Below are 20,296 nucleotides of genomic sequence, written 5' to 3' on the forward strand. Positions count from 1 at the left end.
TATTTATATGTAATTAAATCGGTTATATTATTTTTACTTTTTCACGTAGTGTACGAAATACACTACGACAACGTCTCTTTGCTTTCTTTTCCTCTTGCCGTTTCCTCTTCGTACTACGTCCTTGTTGATGCGCTCTTATTCATGGATGGTTGTGTTGTTATCCCAGCGCTTAACATCATCCACTCATGACATTTTTCTTCAAACCCTCAACAACATCCTCACTCATCCTTTCAAAAATAAATCAACTTCCTCTTCCACAACATCCATCTTGCCAGTCATTGCCCGAGTCCTGTATCTCTCTATTTTCAACTAATTACAGTACATACACAAAACAAAATTAATCCACTCTCCTCACCCTCATGAAACCTTGCTTCTACCTCCGCCACCATCTTCACTCATCATTCTGAAAACTGAAAGTAAATAAGACTGCTTCAAAAATTTCCACATCAACTATCTCATCACTCGAGTCCTGTACATACAAAAACCAAAATGAATCCATTCTCCTGAAACCCTCATGAAACCTTGCTTCTACCTCCACCACCATCTTCACTCATCCTTCCAAAATTAAATTAGCTTCATTTTCCATTACAACCATCTTGCCATTCATCGTCTGATTCCTGTACTAACAAAAACCAGAATGAATCCACTCTCCTCAAACACTCATGAAACCTTGCTTCCGCCTCCGCCACCATCTTCACTCATCATGTCAAAATAAATCAGCTTCATTTTCCACTACAACCATCTTGCCATTCATGGCCCGAGTTTGTACCTACAAAAAGAAGACCAGAATGAATCCACTCTCCTCAAACCCTCATGAAACCTTGCTTGTGCCTCCGCCACCATCTTCACTCATCATTCTAAAAACTGAAAATAAATAAGTCTACTTCAAAAAAACTTCCACATCAAAGCATCTCGCCATTTTCCATCAAAATCCTCTCCATTTTCAGTACTTTCTTGTATATACACACTCCTCAGACCATCATGAAAATTTGTATTTGCCTCCATCCCCGTCTTCATTCATCGTTCTAAAAGTTACAATAACTAAATATGCTTCAAAATAATTCCACAGCAACCCTCTCGCCATTTTCACCAAATTCCATGTTGTCTACACTAAGAACGGTGATGGTGGCGGAAACAACCAACGAGGTGGAACATAATTCCACTTAACATCATCACCTACATCCAACAAAATAGGAATAGGTGCCCAAACTCTACGAATTCTTCTTCTTTTCCGGTTAGCTTTATTTCCATAACCCTTATAACTATCATACTCACCTTTTACTGTATGTATCACTAATTCCCAAAAGGTCTTAACCTGATCCACAACATGAATTTGTTCATCATTGTATAGTTTGGAACATCTTGCTTTCCACAAAACCCATAGGGCCAAAGAGGAAACAATCTACCAAACATAACACCGCGAGAAGAACTTGATTCCCGGTACGAAGGTTGAAATAGAGTACACCTAAAAACTTTTTACCTGTAAAGTCAATGAAGAATTATGATAATGATAAAAAGCCTTTTGCTAATCCAACATTCCCCAAAATACTGCACCCCACTTGAAAATGGTTGACCTATACTTACGACCTAATAACCTAAGAATTCGAAACCAAAAACTTTTGGCCGCAACACATTCCCACAAAACATGATGCAATGTCTCAACTGCAAACCCACACATAACACATGATCTTTCAGGCATTGTTCCCCTCAATAAACCTCCTACTGGCAAGGCATAATGAATCATCAACCATCGAAAATGTAATACCTTATTCATACACTTAAGTGACCAAAATTGTTTCCAGAACTTCAACATATGCGAGGATAACACATTACCTTCCTCCCAATATTTTTTCCCCGCAAGTACCGATTCACTCTGATTGCGAAGAATGGGAGGACCTTCGTTTGCGAAGTGTCGGATTTGGACAACTTCCAACCATAATCAGATGGATCCCAATGCAAATCAACAATTGGCCTAGATTGTAAAACCCAAATATGAGATCAATATTTAGCAATTAAGGGATTAGGATCTATAAAGATCTTTTTATCCAATCGAGCAATTACTCACACTGGTAACTGATTTGCAGAAGACATAATTGGAGCCTCCTCCTCCACTAAAAACAGTCTACCATTATCCAGAACTTCATAAAAATAAAGGCTACCATTTTGATGGTATAAATGAGCTCCTATAAGTATATATTAAGAGTCGAAAAAATACCATACCAATTCTGAAAATGGTCTAACTGCATAGTTGGCATTGTTACATGAAATACCATGGACACTTGAGAGAACATAATATTTTCCCCTCTTAAATTAGACAACCTATTCCTCTGCTCTTGCGCTGAAGTCTCCGAAAAAATTAGCCACTCCGCAACCATACAAGCAGGGCCACTATCCAATGCCGCCCAAGATAACCCGTAAAAGGATGTCCTACGAATTCTGTTCCACCCGTTGTTCCTTTGTAGCATCCACTTTCTTACTATTGACATCCTGGACTTGCACTACCAAGGAGACCGTCTCCAGCCTATGAAATTCTCCCAATACGGTGTATTTATCCTCCGCTGATAGCAGAAGGTCGACTGACTCATCACTCAAATGAGGCGACTTTAGGGGGGTGCACTGGACTCCTCTGCTCGCGTGTACAGGCCAGCCGAGAATGGTGTATGCAGTTGTTCTGTAGTCAACTTGTTGTTCATGTTCTTTGATCCTCTCGCGGTGGCAGCACTGTTTGCTCCATCCGCGACCTGTTCGGCAATCGTCACTGTGCTCTTCATTCTCTCCGCCTCAATGAATTTTATTTAATAAGTTTTATTTAATAAATAAGTATATATTAAGTAACCTAGTATATTATTTAAATATAATAATATAGTAGATAATTATTATTATTATTAAAATGTGTGAGAAAGATTTTATATTAGACATATATCTATGTATTTACTTTAAAAGTAGTGAGCAAAAAAGAAGAAGTAAAAGCGTAATTCTATGGTGGAGCAAAGAAGTGTGCATAAAGGAAGAAAAAGTGGAGCAAAGCAATGGTCAAAAATATATGAAAAAGATGAACCACTCAAGTCAAACATGCAACTAGAAAGAGACAACCTCTCCTATAAAAGGCAATGCATAGATGTAAGAGTGTGTTAAAAATAGAGAAGCACCCTCCTCAAGCTAGAGTTAACTTATGTTAATCCTCTTCTCTCCTAAATCATCTAAGCTATTCATGCTCATGTATAAGCAATAATCCTCTTCTAATATAATCTATTTGATGTATATGCTTGTCTAATTACAAGAATCTCTTCTTATGTCTCATGATATTTTAGTTTATGTCACTAATTAAACATATATTATGAATTACAAGTGGTCTACTACTCTTCTAGCTATGTGAGAATAGCATAAATTCTCACATGTTTGTACAGAATATTATTTTGAAATTGAGTTTTTGAGCCTTCTGCTCTCTCTCTGTCTCTCCCGCGTACTCTCTCTCAGACACAATTGTTCTTTGTGTTTACCGTTCTCTGTTGTAATTCGGTTGAGCCGGTTGTGTCTATGTAGCTTCCGCACGCTATTCTTTACAGAATGTTTCCCGTGAAGGGGGAGACTACTCATCAACAAAAGAGATTTCAACTTGTCGTCAATTATCATCCCTTGGGTCAAAATCTGGGAATTGATGCTCTCATATTTGTTCAAGTGTGCTTGGACCGAATCAGATTCTCTCATCCGAAGATTGTATAGGTGCCGAATCAAATAAATATTTGTGGTGGCCACCTTCTTTTCATATGTGTCTGATAGAGTCTTCCATAGTTGGTATGTTGTAGAACATGTCTACACTGTATAGTAGACCGATTCAGGCAGGTGCATCCATAGTTGGTATGTTGTAGAACATGTACACACTGTATAGTAGACCAATTCAGGCAGGTGCATTCAAATGGTGGCACAAGCTATACTATCGAGCTTCTTCCACTCATTTAGCTTGTATTCATTTGGAGCCGATTCATTCTCGATTGGGTCAATCTGACCTTTCACAATCAAGTAATCTGGCTTTTTCTCCTTCTAAAAATTGAAGTTTGTGTCGTCAAAATTCCTAAGACTCATCTTTGACGAGCCGGATGCAGAAGCCATTTCTTTGACAAAAGTCGACTAGTCAGAAGTCTTGCTCAAAGTGACTACGATCAAGGGAAAGGGTGTGAAACCGTCTGATTTACCCGAAATGTGATCTAGCCGAGTTGAGCACAAACACAAGAGTCGATTGATCAAAAGTTTTGCCAAGAGTGTCTATGACCAAAAAAGAGGTGCAGTGGACTGGTCTGCCTAAAGTATGGTCTAGCCAAATTGCACACAAACTTAACCAAGTGCTTTTTCCTATCACAAAACAAAAATATGCAGTGGCCAAACAAAAGATTTCAATTGGATTGAAATCTTGGAGATCTTGTTCAGGAGATCCGACAAACTTGAAGTTTTTAACAGTCGAATCAAAAGTGTTGATGATGGAAGGATGAATGACGACCAACAGCGAAAAAAAACCTATGGCTCTGATACCAACTGTTGGGAGTGTGGTCGTCAATTAAATGGTCTAAAACACGGCATTGTATGCTAAAAACGAGTTGATGGAAATGGAACAAAGATGAACAAAAATGAAAAAGATAGACTACAAGATTAACAACAATGGAGACAAGAGAGAGAGAGAGAGAGGAAAACTCAGAGGCACAAAATATACATTGTATATTCAAATGGCAACATTGACATCAACCTTACAAACTAGGTTACAAGTCGGTTATATACTCACCAAACTCGGGCAACTACCCTTTATGCTATTTACATAAATAGCCTAATCTAGTTTGTCCAATAAATTAGTGTGAATATGTCCATTATATTACCGTATTCGATGTCTTTTTCTTCTTCTCAAGCATACCTAAAGACGAATTCTCTATCGAGCACCATCACATGTTGGCTTTAGAGAAGGCATTCGGCAAACTCACACATCAGTCATGAAAGGGGACCATGAAGTGGCTTGAGAACACTACTTCAACCCAAAGGTGGTTGTTGATCATTGGCGAGGTCTCGACGACCTACTTGACTCACACCTTCACCAGAAACTCGATCAACTCCCCAAACTTTGTTTCCTTTTATGCTTAGTGGTTGCCTTGTAATTACCCCATATTGTACTTAATCACTTTGAAAATTTTGGAACCCCTACGTTATAAAAGGATTTCTTGTATAATTGAGCATCTACTTCTTAATAGGAGGTCATTTGGTCTTAATCTCGTGTATTTACATTAATCTCATATATTATTCCTAATCTTGTGTGCTAATCGGCTCCTTGGAGCATTCATGTCCTACACTCATGTACTACATTCACGTCCCTACGTTCACATCCTACATTCGCGTCCTATGTTCGTGTCCCAACTTTCATGTCCTACATTTGTATCCCAATCTTTATGTTCTCCCTACTCCAAGACCCCCACGCATGCATGTTTATGAGACATCAACCAAACAACTATTTTTACGTATGGTAGAAAAGTAGATATCAAAGACAAGAAAAATAGAATGCCCATAGCTCACAAAATGTTTGCTGGCAGACAAAAACTATTTTCTCATATGTTGACCTATATGCATCCCAATATTAGTGGGAATTACCGATTTGGCCTTTCATGTCATGTATCAATGTTGCCTTGTCTTGACTTCTTAAAGACCACCATTAATCTGAACATATATATATATATATCTACTTTCAATAACTTTTAAAAGACATAAACTGAAACAAATCTTAATGCTCGTCATGGTAAGAGGATTAGTACTATGTGATAGAGAGTTACAATGAGTTATAAGACTTTCTCGAGGTTGGCTCTATGTTAATTAATGACTAAATTGGGTCAACTATCTTACAACATTTAACGAAATATGGTCATGGAAAAGCTGGATGAAGCAGCTCGAACAAATGGGCAAGCCATGAATAAGGTTCACATGATATACAAAACAAAGTTCTTAATATTACATGAACTACGAGCAATCCAACACAAAGCACGGGCACAGATGGACTATTGGGTGAAGTCATATATTTTATCGTAGATGGAGCATGCGGCATCGGAAAAAGGTTCTAATTGTGTGCCCCTTCATGACAAGTACCCGAATCATTGTGCATCTATGATATTGATTTCACATTTGGGCATTCGCAGTGCCGGGACGTGGACATGGACGCGGGGCGAGAGGAGGGGAGGGAGGTCATGAAGAGGAGGAGTTGGTATATGTACAAATAAGTAAGCGTAAAAAATAAATAAAAACCCAACACGTGGAGGCTAAAGAACATGACCAAATGGAAGCCCCCCCCACTTTCAATACAGAGCTAAATTCATGGAGGATCATGTAGGGGATGAAAGCTTTGAATGAATCTCTGAGACACCAAACAGGAAGAGAAGGGAAGAGGAGATCATCTTTTAAAGATTTTCTTTTTACATAGAAAGGAAGAGAAAGAGAAAGAGAGATGTGGTGGGCGAATTATAGTGGTGGTGGTGGTGGTGGTGGTCCGCCATGTGTGTTTGCAGAGGTTGGGAAGAAGGCCAAGGATGTGTTGAGCAAAGGCTTGTCCACCGGCCACATGATGCTCTTCTTCTCCCACTTGACGTCCACTGGCGCCTCCTTGTCCACCACGCCCATCCTCACCTCCCAGGGCCTCCTCATGGCCACCGTCTCCTCCTCTTTCAAGACCGCGGGCGTCAAGGCGGACCTCTCCTTCTCCTCCCCCACAAACCAGGTAATCTTCTTCCCTGCATTTATGCCTTCCATAGATCCATTGACCTTCCTTTCCTTCTTTGTGTTGTAGTTTTTGCATCTTAGGACCAAACCCTTCCACATCATCTTTTCATGTGTTACCATTTTTGCACCATGGGATATGCTGCATGTTTCTAATAGCTTTCTATATTCAGTTGAATCTTGTATGCATGCCAAGGTACTACATTTTTCCATAATTTGTTTCCTATGTCATGATCGGTTTTTTTGGGGAGAAGCCGCCTATTGTCTGAATCTTTTGACATGTCCACCATCGCTTGCTTCGATTGATCGTATTGAATCCTTGACATGTTCCACTATTCTAATTATTTGCACAGCAATCAATTCCCTACAGTTAGTGTTTGCCATTCCATTTGCCTCACGACAATTGACTATTCTACAAATAGTTCCTCTTAGAGCCCATTTCTTAATGGGCAAGATCCACAATACTAAAAAAAAAGGCTGTCCCATTTATTATGCATATGAAAGTCTCTGTCAGTAGCACGGACCATCCAAATTTTACATGACAAAGCAAGATATGTCCACAAAAATCCCATTTTTACATGACAGTGCTGGGTATGTCTGAATATTGCATGCCACATGTATGATATGCAAAACGGTGTCAGAAGCCAGTCCTATAATGCAAAAAAAGGGAGCCCTTACAATATGCCAATTATTCCATTATTTCACACGAGGGCAAAATAAAACATGATACATGTTTCCAGTTCTACATTTTCATTTTGTCATGAAAACACATCCACCCGTCTATATGATATTTTTGTAGCATCTGTTTGTAGTGTAGCATTCCGTGGCAAAGAATTGTATATACTGGTTAGTATCCACCATCTATCTTGCTCTTGATCTTGCTTTTAATTCCTATAAAATAAATTTTATAATGCAATCCAAATGCAAAAATGTCTTTAGAACAGTAATAATAATATTATGCATTGTTGGAAGCTAAGGTGAGTATTTTCTAAGATAAGCTTTGAATCATCAATTACCCCAAATATTTGATAAGTTTCGAAATGGGACTTTTTATAAGATAACCGCTGAGACGACATATGAAGATCTTGCCCCAGGCTTGAAGTTTTCATTGTCAACAGCAATCCCTGATGCTAGCCAACTAGGGAAAGCCGAGTTGGTATATCGGCGTGAGGCCGCAGCCGTTACAACCACCATGAAGGGCCTGAAAACTACACCGATTCTAGAATGCAGTGCCAATTTAGGGTCAGAGAAGTTCTCGGTCGGAGGTAGTGTTGTATACGATACACAGACGAATGTGTTATCCAACATGGTAGCAGGTGAATATGATCTGTGGCATTTTTATTCTCTTTAACAAAGTGTACTAAACAAATATAGGATTTCTATTGTCATCTTCTTGACAGGGTTTGGTTATGTTGCTTGTCCGATGTCTTTGTGTCTCTTGTATAATCCCAAGAAGGGTGACAAGAACTTGACCCTGTATTATTCACATGAGGTGAATCCCAATCTCTCTCTAGCCATGCATGTTGACTATGAGCAGGAGGCAAGAATTAGCAATTCAGAAATTGGTGGATCATACAAGCTTGATCCACAAACAAGTTTGAAGGCCAAGATGAGCAATACAGGAGTCATAAGTACACTTTTGGAATATGAGCCAAAGCCATTAGTTACATTGGGGCTTTCTGCCGAGTTCAACGGCAAGCTTTTGTGGTCAACTAAGCCAAAATTAGGGTTTAATGCGACGGTGCTATCGATTTAACATGTTTTGGTTTTTCATCCATTTTGACGCTAGATACACAATGTTTGGGTTATATTTAACATGTTTTACTTTTTCATCTTTTCTTGATGCAAAATACGCAAAGTTTAGTGTAGTAAAGAGAGTGATTGGCCTCAATCTGAGGTACTAAATTTGGTTTGAATTATGAGCTAACTTGAAATTAACGACACGATTGTTTCTGTTATTAGAATTACAGTAAGATATCTTCCTGATTATAAAACCTCATCAGAGGTAGTAGTTCTAATCCTTGGCAATCTTGAAATTAATTTTTATGACTTGTTTCTGTGAATAAAAGAAACAACACAAATATTTCTTCCTGATCATAACATTCCCACATATATTTTATCCCAAGGAAAATTCGGTTGCCCACTTATATTAAAATTTATCATAGTTTTTGTTTGTGGGCAGATGAGTGCAACTTCATTCTTATTCTTTATTACCTTCAATGATGTTGCATTAGGATTTTAGATGTGGATAAAACTAATTGGAATGTTTGCATCTTATTAATGCGTACAGATGACATAATTTAAACATTGATTGTATGAATTTGGTACATTAGAATCGTGTAATACATATCTAGATAATGACTTTCAGTAGAATTAGCCCTATTTTGAGAAACTGAATTCTGGGTTATCAAGATAATAATTCGAGAGACCAAGCTCAAAGTTGGGGCTTCAACTATGTATATGCATCCCGAGTAGTTGGGGCTTCACTGTAATTAGTGACTTCAAAATGGAATGAATAGTTAACATGGTTAGAGGTTCTGTATGGTCTCTGTTTAGCAACTAATCATATGCATTTGCTAATCCAAGGCCTGAGATCTGTATGGTCTATCTGGCAACTAATCATATGCATTTGCGAGCCGGATTAATATTCCTTTCAAAATATGGCTACATAAATTTATACAAATAGCATATTTAGTGATGGAACGTGCATGGCATGATATTTGGCAACTATGCTAATTTACATTCACGTGGAAGCATGTGTCGGCTGTAAGTTTGCAATGGATGTATAACATCATGAAAAAACATTTACTTGCATCTTTACTTGCAGTCAAGATTCATACTAAATATATTAGGGGGATACATACTAAATATATTAGGGGGATACGTTTAAATTATGCAATGGATGTAAACATCATGAGATTGTTTTTACTTGTTCCTTTACTTGCAGTCCAGATTCATACTAAATAGATTAGAGGGATATGTTTCAATTACGGCGGCTTTAATGAAAAAAGGGAATGGTATTGGGCAAATGAAAGGACGATGTAGTAAGAGGGGTAAATGTCTTCTTAATCAATTAATCGTGGCCCAAAACTCAACCATTTTGCTTATTATCAAATGACTTAACAAGACGTGATTATTCCGTAGCCCACTAGAAGTAGAGCAACATTTCTTTTATAGAGTGCCCCACTAAATTCTAATCAAGTTGGATCAATGCCATCTACACCAAACAAAACTTACCATGGTACATTCAACACATAACAGGGATCTCTTGTAAAAGGAAATATACCTCTTGGGACCGAATTATATAAATGCATTACATTTTCCCCAAATTGTGTTAACTTTTTTACAATGCTCTTTTGCTAGGTGAAAATGTGGCAAATTGAGAGTGTCTTAAGAAAGGTAAAGAAACTGGACCCTATTTCTCCCCAATTATGTACACAAACAAGGCAAACAATTGGCATCCAAGTGGGTCAAAATAGAGAGCATGAGAGCTGAGAGACGGTTATGAGTGTGTGTGTGTGTGTGTGTCCTTTGGTCGCTAGCCTAGTTATATATAGGTGTTGTTTACTGTGGTAATTGAAAGAGCTGTTCTGAGGTGCAATAAAACTATTAGCTATAAGTTAATCTATTGGGTTTTATCTACTACATTAAAGTTATTTGACATCTAAAGATAGGTACATAGATGTGTGTGTGTGTGTGTGTGTCTGAAGCTAATTAAAACTAGTTTTGCAAATAAATGGTCTAATGGCACTAGATTTTGATCCTCTTTTTTTTTTCCATTGGGATGGCAAGGAGAAGACAATCTGCAGCTATTACCAGTACATAGCAATTGATTTTAGTTGCATTTGGAACTTAAGAGCCTGGAGTGTTTTTCTCTTTTCCTACTGTAGGAATCGAGTGAAGAATCGAGAGCCGATAGATGAGGAGTTGCAATGGCATGAAGAGCGGCAACAGGAGCCGCATGCGTTGCAGTGGTAGTTGCAATTGGATGCTGCTCCGCCATGATTGCACAAGCACACATAGATGGTATGATCTGCATCATGATATGATTTTTGGAAAGGGTGGCCACCCATTCCATTCAAAACAGTGCACAAGGAATGCTCAATGAATAGCTGAGAGAGCAACACACACACACACACAATTTGTTACAACAGTTATATGTACATATATATATATATACCTTTGGGAGATGGAGATGGAGCAGGAGCAGGGGCTGGTGGTGGAGGAGGAGGAGGTGCAGGAGGCGGTGGAGCAGGTGCAGCAGCAGCAGGAGGAGGAGGAGCTGCTGGTGATGGTGATGGTGATGGTGATGGTGCTGTTGCAGGACGGGCTGCTGCTCCTGATGCTGCAGCAGCAGTAGGGTTAGGGTTTGCAGGAGGGGGATTAGCAGGGCTGAGTACTTTGGTAGCAGTGGAGGAGGAGGAGGAGGTAGCAGTGCTGGTTGTACAAACTTTGGCCAGGATGTATGCGAACAGAGAAAACAGGACGATCCCAAGCACCACGAAGAGGAGCTCCTGCGATCCCACCACAATGTTGTCGGAGCCGACCTCGATACCACTACTACCACTACCACTATTCGACTGCAGCTGCTCCCTGCTACTACTACTATTACTACTACCACTACTGCTGCTGCTGCTGCTGCTGCTGTGTGTCTGATTCTTCACCATCATGTCACATGTGGACAAGCTCATGCAGCTCTCTGCAGGCGATCGAGGCGGAGGCGGCGGAAATGATGGTGGAGATGCAAACGTTTCCCAAGCAGCAGTAGCAGCAGCATCACGACGCATCATCCTCATCCTCCTCCCTCTATGATCTCCCTCTCTCTCTCTCTGTCTGTCTGTCTGTCTGTCTGTCTCATGCACCCATACAGGGAGGGGGATGCAGACTGGAACCCTGGGAAGAGGAGGTGGAGGAGATGAGATGAGATTTTGAGGTCTGAATTGAATTAATGGAAATGGAGGAGCAGGAGGAGCTGAGACAGCAACATGTGGAAGGAGGGGAGAGGGCGGCTGCTGATGACCACTAGCACTAGCAGGAAGGAGGGGATCCCACAGCTATATAGCTCATCAGAAATTACGTCTTTCTGTGTCTCTGTGTGTGTGTGTGTGTGTGTGTGTGTGTGTGTGTGTCTATGGCGATAATGTCTATCTATCCATCTACATACATGATGTACATATCTATGTCAAATCAATCTGGTGTCTGTGTCTGTGTCTGTGTCTGCAGGGTAGGAGTTAGTTGAGGGGTCTGGCTTGAAGACGATGATGATTGTGTGTGTGTGTGTGTGTGTTATTTGGCGATTGCGGATTCGAACCCTGGACCGACCCGATCAACCCCCTTCCTCTTCCGAACGAACGAACGAACAAACAAACACGCACGAGAACCTACTACCCCCATTCCTTCCTTCCTTCAGGAGCCTATTATTATTATTATTACTATTATTATTATTATTATTATTATTTGTTAATTCTTATTCTTATTGTATGTATACATATTTATATATGTACGTATAACAGAATGGATATGGTTAGGCGCAATAAATATAAACTACAAAAACATCGGACCCACCACATTCATACTTGACTACGTAACAGCATACATACATACATACATGCATGCATACACACACAATACATACATACATATTTGCTCGACTCTCGTTCTGAAATCTCCTAACCCTTAACTCACTCTCATTCTGAACCCTACATGTACAACTACAGTCTACACACACCAACAAGAAAATGGTGCCGACTTTATCGACACCTTCATGTTGTGATGTTCCGAAACATGGTTGAGTACGTTAAGATCAACAAGATTCTTACATTTTAATTCCCTGTCCGTGATGTTTGAGTAGGATGGGATCGATTGCCCAACTGACTCTAATTGGATTTTATCATGTTATGTACTTTAAGCATAGCTAGATAGCCTAGTATAAATGGCAAACAATACATTTCATTTGTAGAACATTTCGTATCTACACCATAATGTTTTGTGATAGGCCCGTGGCTATGTTGTGATGAAAGTCAGAAGTAAGGATACATACATGTTGTGTGTGTATGTATGTATGTATGTGTGTGTGTATGTGTGTGGGCACACTTTCAAGTGAGCAAGTGTGCATGCGTACATACATCATGTGGCAATTGTGACACTATTCAACAACGTGGCATGTTACGAATACTAGTGCTTTCATACAATTAGGTGCAAGTGTGAAACATGCAACCTTGTTCATCAACGACTATTGATATTTATGCACTCATCTTCCTCAAAGTTTTACCAAAGTTCATTTCTCAAGCACATTCTTTTTTCAATCAATTAGCAATGCCTATGAGACACAATACCGTTCGCCACATGTAGTTTTGTATCAGTCCACATTCCTTCTCTCGAGTCTCAATTAAAGGTCTATCTTTCATCAATGCACTTTTATTGAAATCTCATCATTAAAATGTCGATATATGGTCCAAATGGTAAACAAAAGTCAAATGCTCTTGAATTATAAAGAAATCCAAAATAAGTCACTTAAAATTTTGTCCTAAGTTCTAACCTAATAGCTTGTTAAAAAAAGTTATATTAGCTTACTAGCTCGTTAAATTTCTATTTTAACCTATTGGCTAGAGTCGAGAATTACATTAACATACCTAAAGAGTTTGAATCATAGAAATTATATTATATTTCCCGATTCCTAGAGATGTTTGCACTCATGCTACTTGCATGCAAGGCTTCAAGATGAAATATTTGGCCATAACATAAATGGCGTGAATGAGGACACGAGGTATAATTCACCATTTGCCTTGTCTTAATATGTCATCTACAATCCACTTGGAAAGTAACTATGACTCTAGCCTCACACATTTTCTTTTCAATATTAGCATCTTCAAGCACTTCATGTTAATATTGTAAAGAACTATAGAAGTTCTATCAAGGATAGTTGGACAACACATTGGAGATGATAGAATTTGTGTGTATGGGCATGTGTGTGTTCTATGTATGTTTGTGAGGAGAGAGAGAGAGAGAGAGATTTTATTATCAACTTTGGAGGCCAAATATGACCTATTCACATAATACATGAGAGAGAGTAATGAAAGTATTGGCTAAGGTCGCAGATGAGTGGAAAGCAATGTTGTTGAGAGACAAGCTCAACATCGGTTGGATCGGCTGAAGAAGCCGAGGACCGGATCGGTTGGGACCGATCGGTTAGGCCGACTGCATAAACCGGGAGGCCGTTAGGAAAGATATTCCGTGAGATATATTTGGGAGTTAGTGTAGGAGCTCTTAATGAGCATTGAAGTACTGTCAGTACTTCGGTCAGTCCTTCTAGGACTTGTATAAAAGTGTTCACTGAAGCACGTCTTATGTACAGATTGAGTATTATTATTGAACATAGTTTTTTGTGTTTCTCTCTCTCTCTGTCTCTCCTGCGTATACCGTGTAAGCTCAAGCTCTCCATTAAACCTGAGTTTCCTCCCTTCTGTTCGGTCTTCATACTTGCTTCCGCACGCTACTTTCTAAATGGTATCAGAGCGCGAGGGTTGAGAACCTCTCTGCAGCCGACACAGCTTGACGAAGAAGAACAAGAAGAACGATGGATAGAGGCATGGTGAGCTCACTTCGAACAGAGAAGCTCGACAGAACCAACTACGCGTCTTGGTCCTACAAGATGCACTAGTACCTGCTCGGACACGGCTACTGGAGTTATGTCGAAGGAGCTAATGACGCAACACCCGAATCGACACACAGAGACTTCCCGTCATGGGAGCAATCGGCGAGCAGGGTATTATACTGCTTCGCGTTGTGTGTGGGCGAACAGCTATTGAGCTATGTTCGGGATGCAAAGACGCCGAAGGGTGCGTGGGAAAATCTGAAGAAGATTTTCGCCGCGAGCACCACAGCCAGGAAGCTTCAGCTCCGACAGGAGTTGAGCAACCTACGACAACGCGACTTGTCGGTGGCGGACTATACCTCGAAGAACAAGGATATCTGCGACTCCCTCGCCTCCATAGAGGTGAACATCGAGGAGAGTGAGATGGTCCAGATCTGTCTCGGAGGTTTGGCGTCGAAGTTCAGAGCGTTCCGAACGGCTGTGTGTACCCGGGAGAATACGCCGTCCTTTTTCGACTTACAGTCGATGCTCCTAGTAGAGGAGAACCACGCGGGTGCGTCGACGAGCACGCACACCGACAGCAGAATGTTGTACACGGAGGGAGATAGGCCCCATGGACGTGGAGGACGAGGCGAGTCGGCGCGCAATGGAGGCGGTCGCGCAATGATGCTGACAACAACTCCGGACCCTTCGGAAACAAGGGGAGTCGAAGCGATGAGAACCGGCAAGGGAAAGCCATCGCGGAGTGTTGGTACTGTGGCAAGAAAGGCCACAGGGAAAGCGAGTGCTGGTAGAAGCACGCCGATTTGGAGAGAACCGGTTCCGGAAACGGCTCCGGACATACCGACAAGGGAAATCGGTAGCGATCGCACTACGCCGAAGACTCCGGGAGAAACGGAGAATGGTCTGCCTTCGTGACGAGACACGAAGCAAACTCAATGAAACAGACCACCCCGAGATCGGACGAGGTGTGGTACGTAGACTCCGGCGCGTCAAACCACATGACGAGCCATAAGGAGTGGTTCTTGTACCTTGAAAAATCGATACAACCTGGAGTAGTCGCAACAGGAGACGACACTCCGCATCCGATCGCGAATGTCGGAGAAGTTCCCCTTAGCCATGTCGGGCAGAAAGGGAAACTCATGAACGTGTTGCACATTCCGACAATCACGAAAAACTTGGTCTCTGTCAGACAGATCGTCGACCAAGGGATGGAGGTTCGGTTTACACACCTCGGGTGCTTCATTGAGGAAGAAGGCCGTGTGATTGCGCAAGAGCGCAGAGACGGGAGGATGTTCATCCTCGACTGAACTGACGGCGGCATCGCAATGTTCGCAAAGGGACAAAAAGCCGAGTCGGACATCGACTTGTGGCACAAGCGGATAGGCCACGTCAACCACCAACAGCTTCAAGATCTACAATCGAAACAGGTAGTGTTCGGATTGCCCAAATTTAGTGGCCGAAAGGCACAAATTTGTGAAGCCTGCCAGCTCGAGAAGCAACACCGACTTCCTTTCCCGAACAAGCGAAACCGGAGCCGGAACAAGCTCGACCTTATACACTCCGATGTATGGGGGCCGGCACAAAACGTTAGTCTTGGCGGGAGCCGATATTTCGTCTCCTTCATCGACGACCACACGCGGCACACGTGGATCTACCTCATTGAGAGGAAGAGCGAAGTCTTCGACTGCTTTCGGGACCTCAAAGGGTTCGTGGAAACGGAAATGGGACGGAAGATCAAGTACTTGCGGTCGGATGGCGGGAAAGAGTACTTTTCCGGTCAATTCAACGGTTATCTACAACAAATGGGAATTCGGCGCGAATTCAGTTGCAGATACACGCCGGAGCAGAATGGCGTGGCTGAGAGGAAGAATCGGTCAGTTGTGGAAGCGGCACGGGCAATGCTGGAGGAGAAGAGCTTGCCCAAGTTCTATTGGGCCGAGGCGGTAAGGACCGCGGTATACATCCAGAACCGGATCGGAGACAAAGTGTCGGCGCACAAGCTATATTTCGGAACGAAGCCGAACTTGCGACACTTGAGGGTGTTCGGTAGCATTGCATATGTGCATATACCGAAGGAGAAAAGGAGGAAGCTGGACACAAAGGCCGAGAAATGCATCTTGGTCGGTTACTCGGACGAGCAGAAGGGTTATAAGTGCTATAACCCTCGCACCAAACAAGCGCGTGTCAGCCGCGACGTTGTGTTTGACGAGTCCGCGTCCTGGTACCTGCCCCCGACTACGAACCTCGACTCCAATCCGAGCTCTGACGATGAGGTCAGCGAGGCCAAGATGCCTCCGGATGAGCCCGAAATCGAGACCCGCGAAGAGAGTCTGATTTCACTCCGGTTAAGTGGACCGATTGGACGACTGAGTCGGTACGACCAGTCCGATGAAGAGCCGGCGAGTAGTGGAGACTCGGCCGTGCATTCCCCGCGCAGGAAGCCGAGGAGACGGCTTACGCGCAAAGAGAAAGGAACGAGTCAGACCGACGCGAGTCCGACTACGAGGGAACCGGTGACGGGTCTTTAAAGATGAAGACCGTGTCGACCGAGAAGGCCTCGACATCGGCTAATGTGAGATTACGCCGATCTACCCGCCCGAAGAATCCTATTTTGCAGTTCGGATACAACGAGTACATGGCGCATCATTATGCGTACATGACCCGTGTAGCGGAAGTGCGTGAGCCGGAGAGCTATGCAGAAGCGGCTAAAGACGTGAATTGGCGTGCCGCGATGGAGGAAGAGATGCACGCATTGGCGGAGAACGAGACCTGGCACCTGGTTGACGCACCGAAGGGTGTGAAGCCGATCGGGTGTAGGTGGGTGTACAAGGTCAAGTACAACACCGATGGCTCGGTCAACCGGTACAAGGCTCGGCTAGTGGCAAAGGGCTACGCGCAGAAACACGACATTGACTACGATGTGACATTTGCGCCGGTCGCGAAAATGACGACCGTCCGTGTTTTGCTCGCAGTAGCTGCCGTGAAGGGGTGGCACTTACATCAGATGGATGTAAAGAATGCGTTCCTGCAAGGTGACCTTGAGGAACAGGTGTACATGGTACAACCCCCCGGATTTCACTCTGGAACGAACTCCTCGGCAGTATGCCGACTGAAGAAGTCCCTTTACGGACTGAAGCAAGCCCCGCGTGCCTGGAACGCGAAGATCACGCAACAACTGCGTCGGATGGGCTTCGTCACGTCAAAATCGGACTCTTCCCTGTTCATCCGGAAAGGTCGACTCGGACCGGTTAGTATTCTACTATATGTTGATGACTTGGTCATCACCGGCGCCGACCTAGGTGAAATCAACCGCGTGAAGATCCAGCTTGCAGCATCGTTCGACATGAAGGATCTGGGGGACCTTCATTACTTCCTCGGGATCGAAGTGATCCGTACCCCCGAAGGCATATTGATCAGCCAACGTCATTACGTGCTGAGTATGCTCTTCAAATTCGGGATGGCCGACTGTAAGTCCGTCTCGACTCCTCTGGACAGAACCGTCAAGCTTTGTCCCGATACGGGAAAGGTATGCGACCCGACGAGGTTCCGACAAATTGTTGGAAGCCTTATATACTTGACCATCACCCGACCCGACCTCAGTTATCCGGTCGAAGTGATCAGTCAGTTCATGGCGCGACCTACCGAGGAGCACCTTCAGTGTGCGCAACGCGTACTATGGTACGTAAGTGGCACTAAGGACTGCGAACTGTTATATCGGACCGGTGCAGCCGCGCAGTTAGTCGGCTACACCGATGTTGATTGGGTTGGCCACGCCGCCGATCGCCGATCCACATCCGGATACGCTTTCTCCCTCGGGAGTGCCGCGATCGCATGGAGCAGTAAGAAGCAGCCGATAGTTGCACTGTCGAGCACCGAAGCTGAGTACCGAGGAGCGGCTGTCGCGACATGCGAAGCCATATGGTTGAAGCGGCTACTTAAGGACCTGCAAGTGGAGGTGTCAGATCCGACGACGATCTATTGCGACAACCTCAGCAGCATCCAGCTCGCGAAGAACCCCGTTTTCCATGCACGGACCAATCACATTGAGGTGCACTACCATTTCGTCCGTGAGCATGTCCTTTCCGGTGAAGTCGAACTTCAGTACGTGCCGACGGATCGGCAGACTGCCGACATCTTCACAAAGCCTCTTGGTCTGGACAAGTTGCGGCAATTCTCAGGTGCACTCGGGTTGCGTCACCTCGACGTGCCAACCTTGAGGGGGAGAACAGTCCCGAACGACCAAGCAAGGCAGCAGGAAAGGAGCGAAGACCGCGACACCGAGTCCGAGTCGGTTGACTCGGTTGTCGAGTTCGACTTCGGATCGGCTGAAGAAGCCGAGGGTGGACCCACGGAAAAGTCTGAAAGCGGATAGAAGGGGAGCAGCCGAAGGAGAGAGCCGAAGCCAACCACACATGGGCGAGATGACACAATCGAGGGCGAGAAGACCGAAGACGAGTTGGAGACAGCCAACTCGGATGAGAGCGAAAACCGATTGGAAGTAGCCGAGTTGGTTCGGATGTTTGATTCAAACACATTGAATCAACCGAGGCCCAAGCGGAAGAAAAGGCAGCAGAAGAAGTGTTGACACCGCAACAGCAGAAGAGCTTATAAGGGTCACATGAGCAGACAAGCCGACCGTAAGGGTCGAAGCACGCAGAGTCGAATAGGTCGAGGAGCGCGAGCGAGGCGTGAAGCCAGGAGGAACCGGAGCTATGAAGATCCCGAAGAGCCTCAAGTTGAGCTTGAGGGGGAGTGTTGAGAGACAAGCTCAACATCGGCTGGATCGGCTGAAGAAGTCGAGGACCGGATCAGTTGGGACCGATCGGTTAGGCCGAGTGCGTAAACCGGGAGGCCATTAGGAAAGATATTCCGTGAGGAATATATTTGGGAGTTAGTGTAGGAGCTCTTAATGAGCATTGAAGTATTGTCAGTACTTCGGTCAATCCTTCTAGGACTTGTATAAAAGTGTTCACTGAAGCACGTCTTATGTACAGATTGGGTATTATTGTTGAACATAGTTTTTTGTGTTTCTCTCTCTCTCTGTCTCTCCTGCGTATACCGTGTAAGCTCAAGCTCTCCATTAAACCTGAGTTTCCTCCCTTCTGTTCGGTCTTCATACTTGCTTCCGCACGCTACTTTCTACAAATGTGATCAAACGCAAAACATTGTATCAATGTGTAATACTCAAATTCCTGAAGTTGTCTAGGGCAAAGTGTGCATAGTCGATTCCTCTCATCACGTGTGCCCTAATGCCTTGTGTAACATCCTAGCACGAGTTGGAGCTAAGTTGTATAGAAGCACTGGTTGAGATGACAAACAATGGGATGAGCGCTAACATGTATTGATGTGCAATTTTCTTGCTTGGTGAAGAACATGGTCTTATAGTTAGGTGTAACATATGTAGTATAATGTGTGAACCATGAGCCTCCACATTCCTCCCATGTCATGATACATTGAGTTCTTAATGGTTGATGGAGTTTTTGTGGTCATTCTTAAGTGGTGAATCAAGAAATGAACAAACACTAGCTTTGCTCTCCCCATTGCCTAATTGGATATGTACATCATCTTGGCATGTCAAAAGCAAAGTCATGAAAGTTTATGGGTGCCAAATGGAACTAAGTTAGGATTCCCCATTCAACCCCATTGAACAACTGTTGGAATTGGTCAATGTACAAGCACAACCTTTGTTGGTGAGTTTGTTAATGTCAATTTGTTATAGTTGTGTGACATGTATCTCCTTTTGTTGTTGCCCACTAAGCAACTCCTCCATGTTCACCAAGTGTTGCTGACTCTTTTCTAACATCTCCATAGATGTTGCTTGTATATTGATTTACTATGGTTGGTATACTATCCAATAGATAGTTGTCTATACATTACCCATGGGAGTTTTTGCATTATGCTCAAAAAAAAGGGATGAAACTTTGAGAGAAATTCTACTTTGATCGCATTCAATTTTGCCTC

General features: G+C 43.1%; 1 protein-coding gene across 1 annotated transcript; it reads left to right on the top strand.

Moving 5' to 3' along the window:
* The first annotated feature begins 5,889 nt into the window (after positions 1 to 5,889).
* On the top strand, positions 5,890 to 8,682 carry LOC147869236 (mitochondrial outer membrane protein porin 5-like). Its single transcript, XM_087323195.1, has 6 exons — positions 5,890 to 5,946; positions 6,058 to 6,082; positions 6,165 to 6,229; positions 6,446 to 6,739; positions 7,796 to 8,054; positions 8,139 to 8,682. The coding sequence occupies exons 1-6, from the start codon at positions 5,890 to 5,892 to the stop codon at positions 8,492 to 8,494; spliced, it is 1,056 nt and encodes a 351-aa protein (XP_087179321.1). The 3' UTR covers positions 8,495 to 8,682.
* Positions 8,683 to 20,296: the final 11,614 nt, after the last annotated feature.

Source organism: Azolla caroliniana, unplaced genomic scaffold (genome assembly GCF_043228905.1).
Source record: "Azolla caroliniana isolate FFs.n. ecotype wild unplaced genomic scaffold, voAzoCaro1.0.p SCAF_1, whole genome shotgun sequence".
Taxonomy (NCBI): Eukaryota; Viridiplantae; Streptophyta; class Polypodiopsida; order Salviniales; family Salviniaceae; genus Azolla; species Azolla caroliniana.

Excerpts from the sequence above, each read along its gene's own strand:
- LOC147869236 (XM_087323195.1), top strand. The coding sequence starts at position 5,890 with ATGGTCATGGAAAAGCTGGATGAAGCAGCTCGAACAAATGGGCAAGCC. Across the intron at positions 6,230-6,445 it reads GTCATGAAGAGGAGGAGTTG|AAAGGAAGAGAAAGAGAAAG; the intron begins GTATATGTACAA and ends CTTTTTACATAG. Across the intron at positions 6,740-7,795 it reads TCTCCTCCCCCACAAACCAG|ATAACCGCTGAGACGACATA; the intron begins GTAATCTTCTTC and ends ACTTTTTATAAG.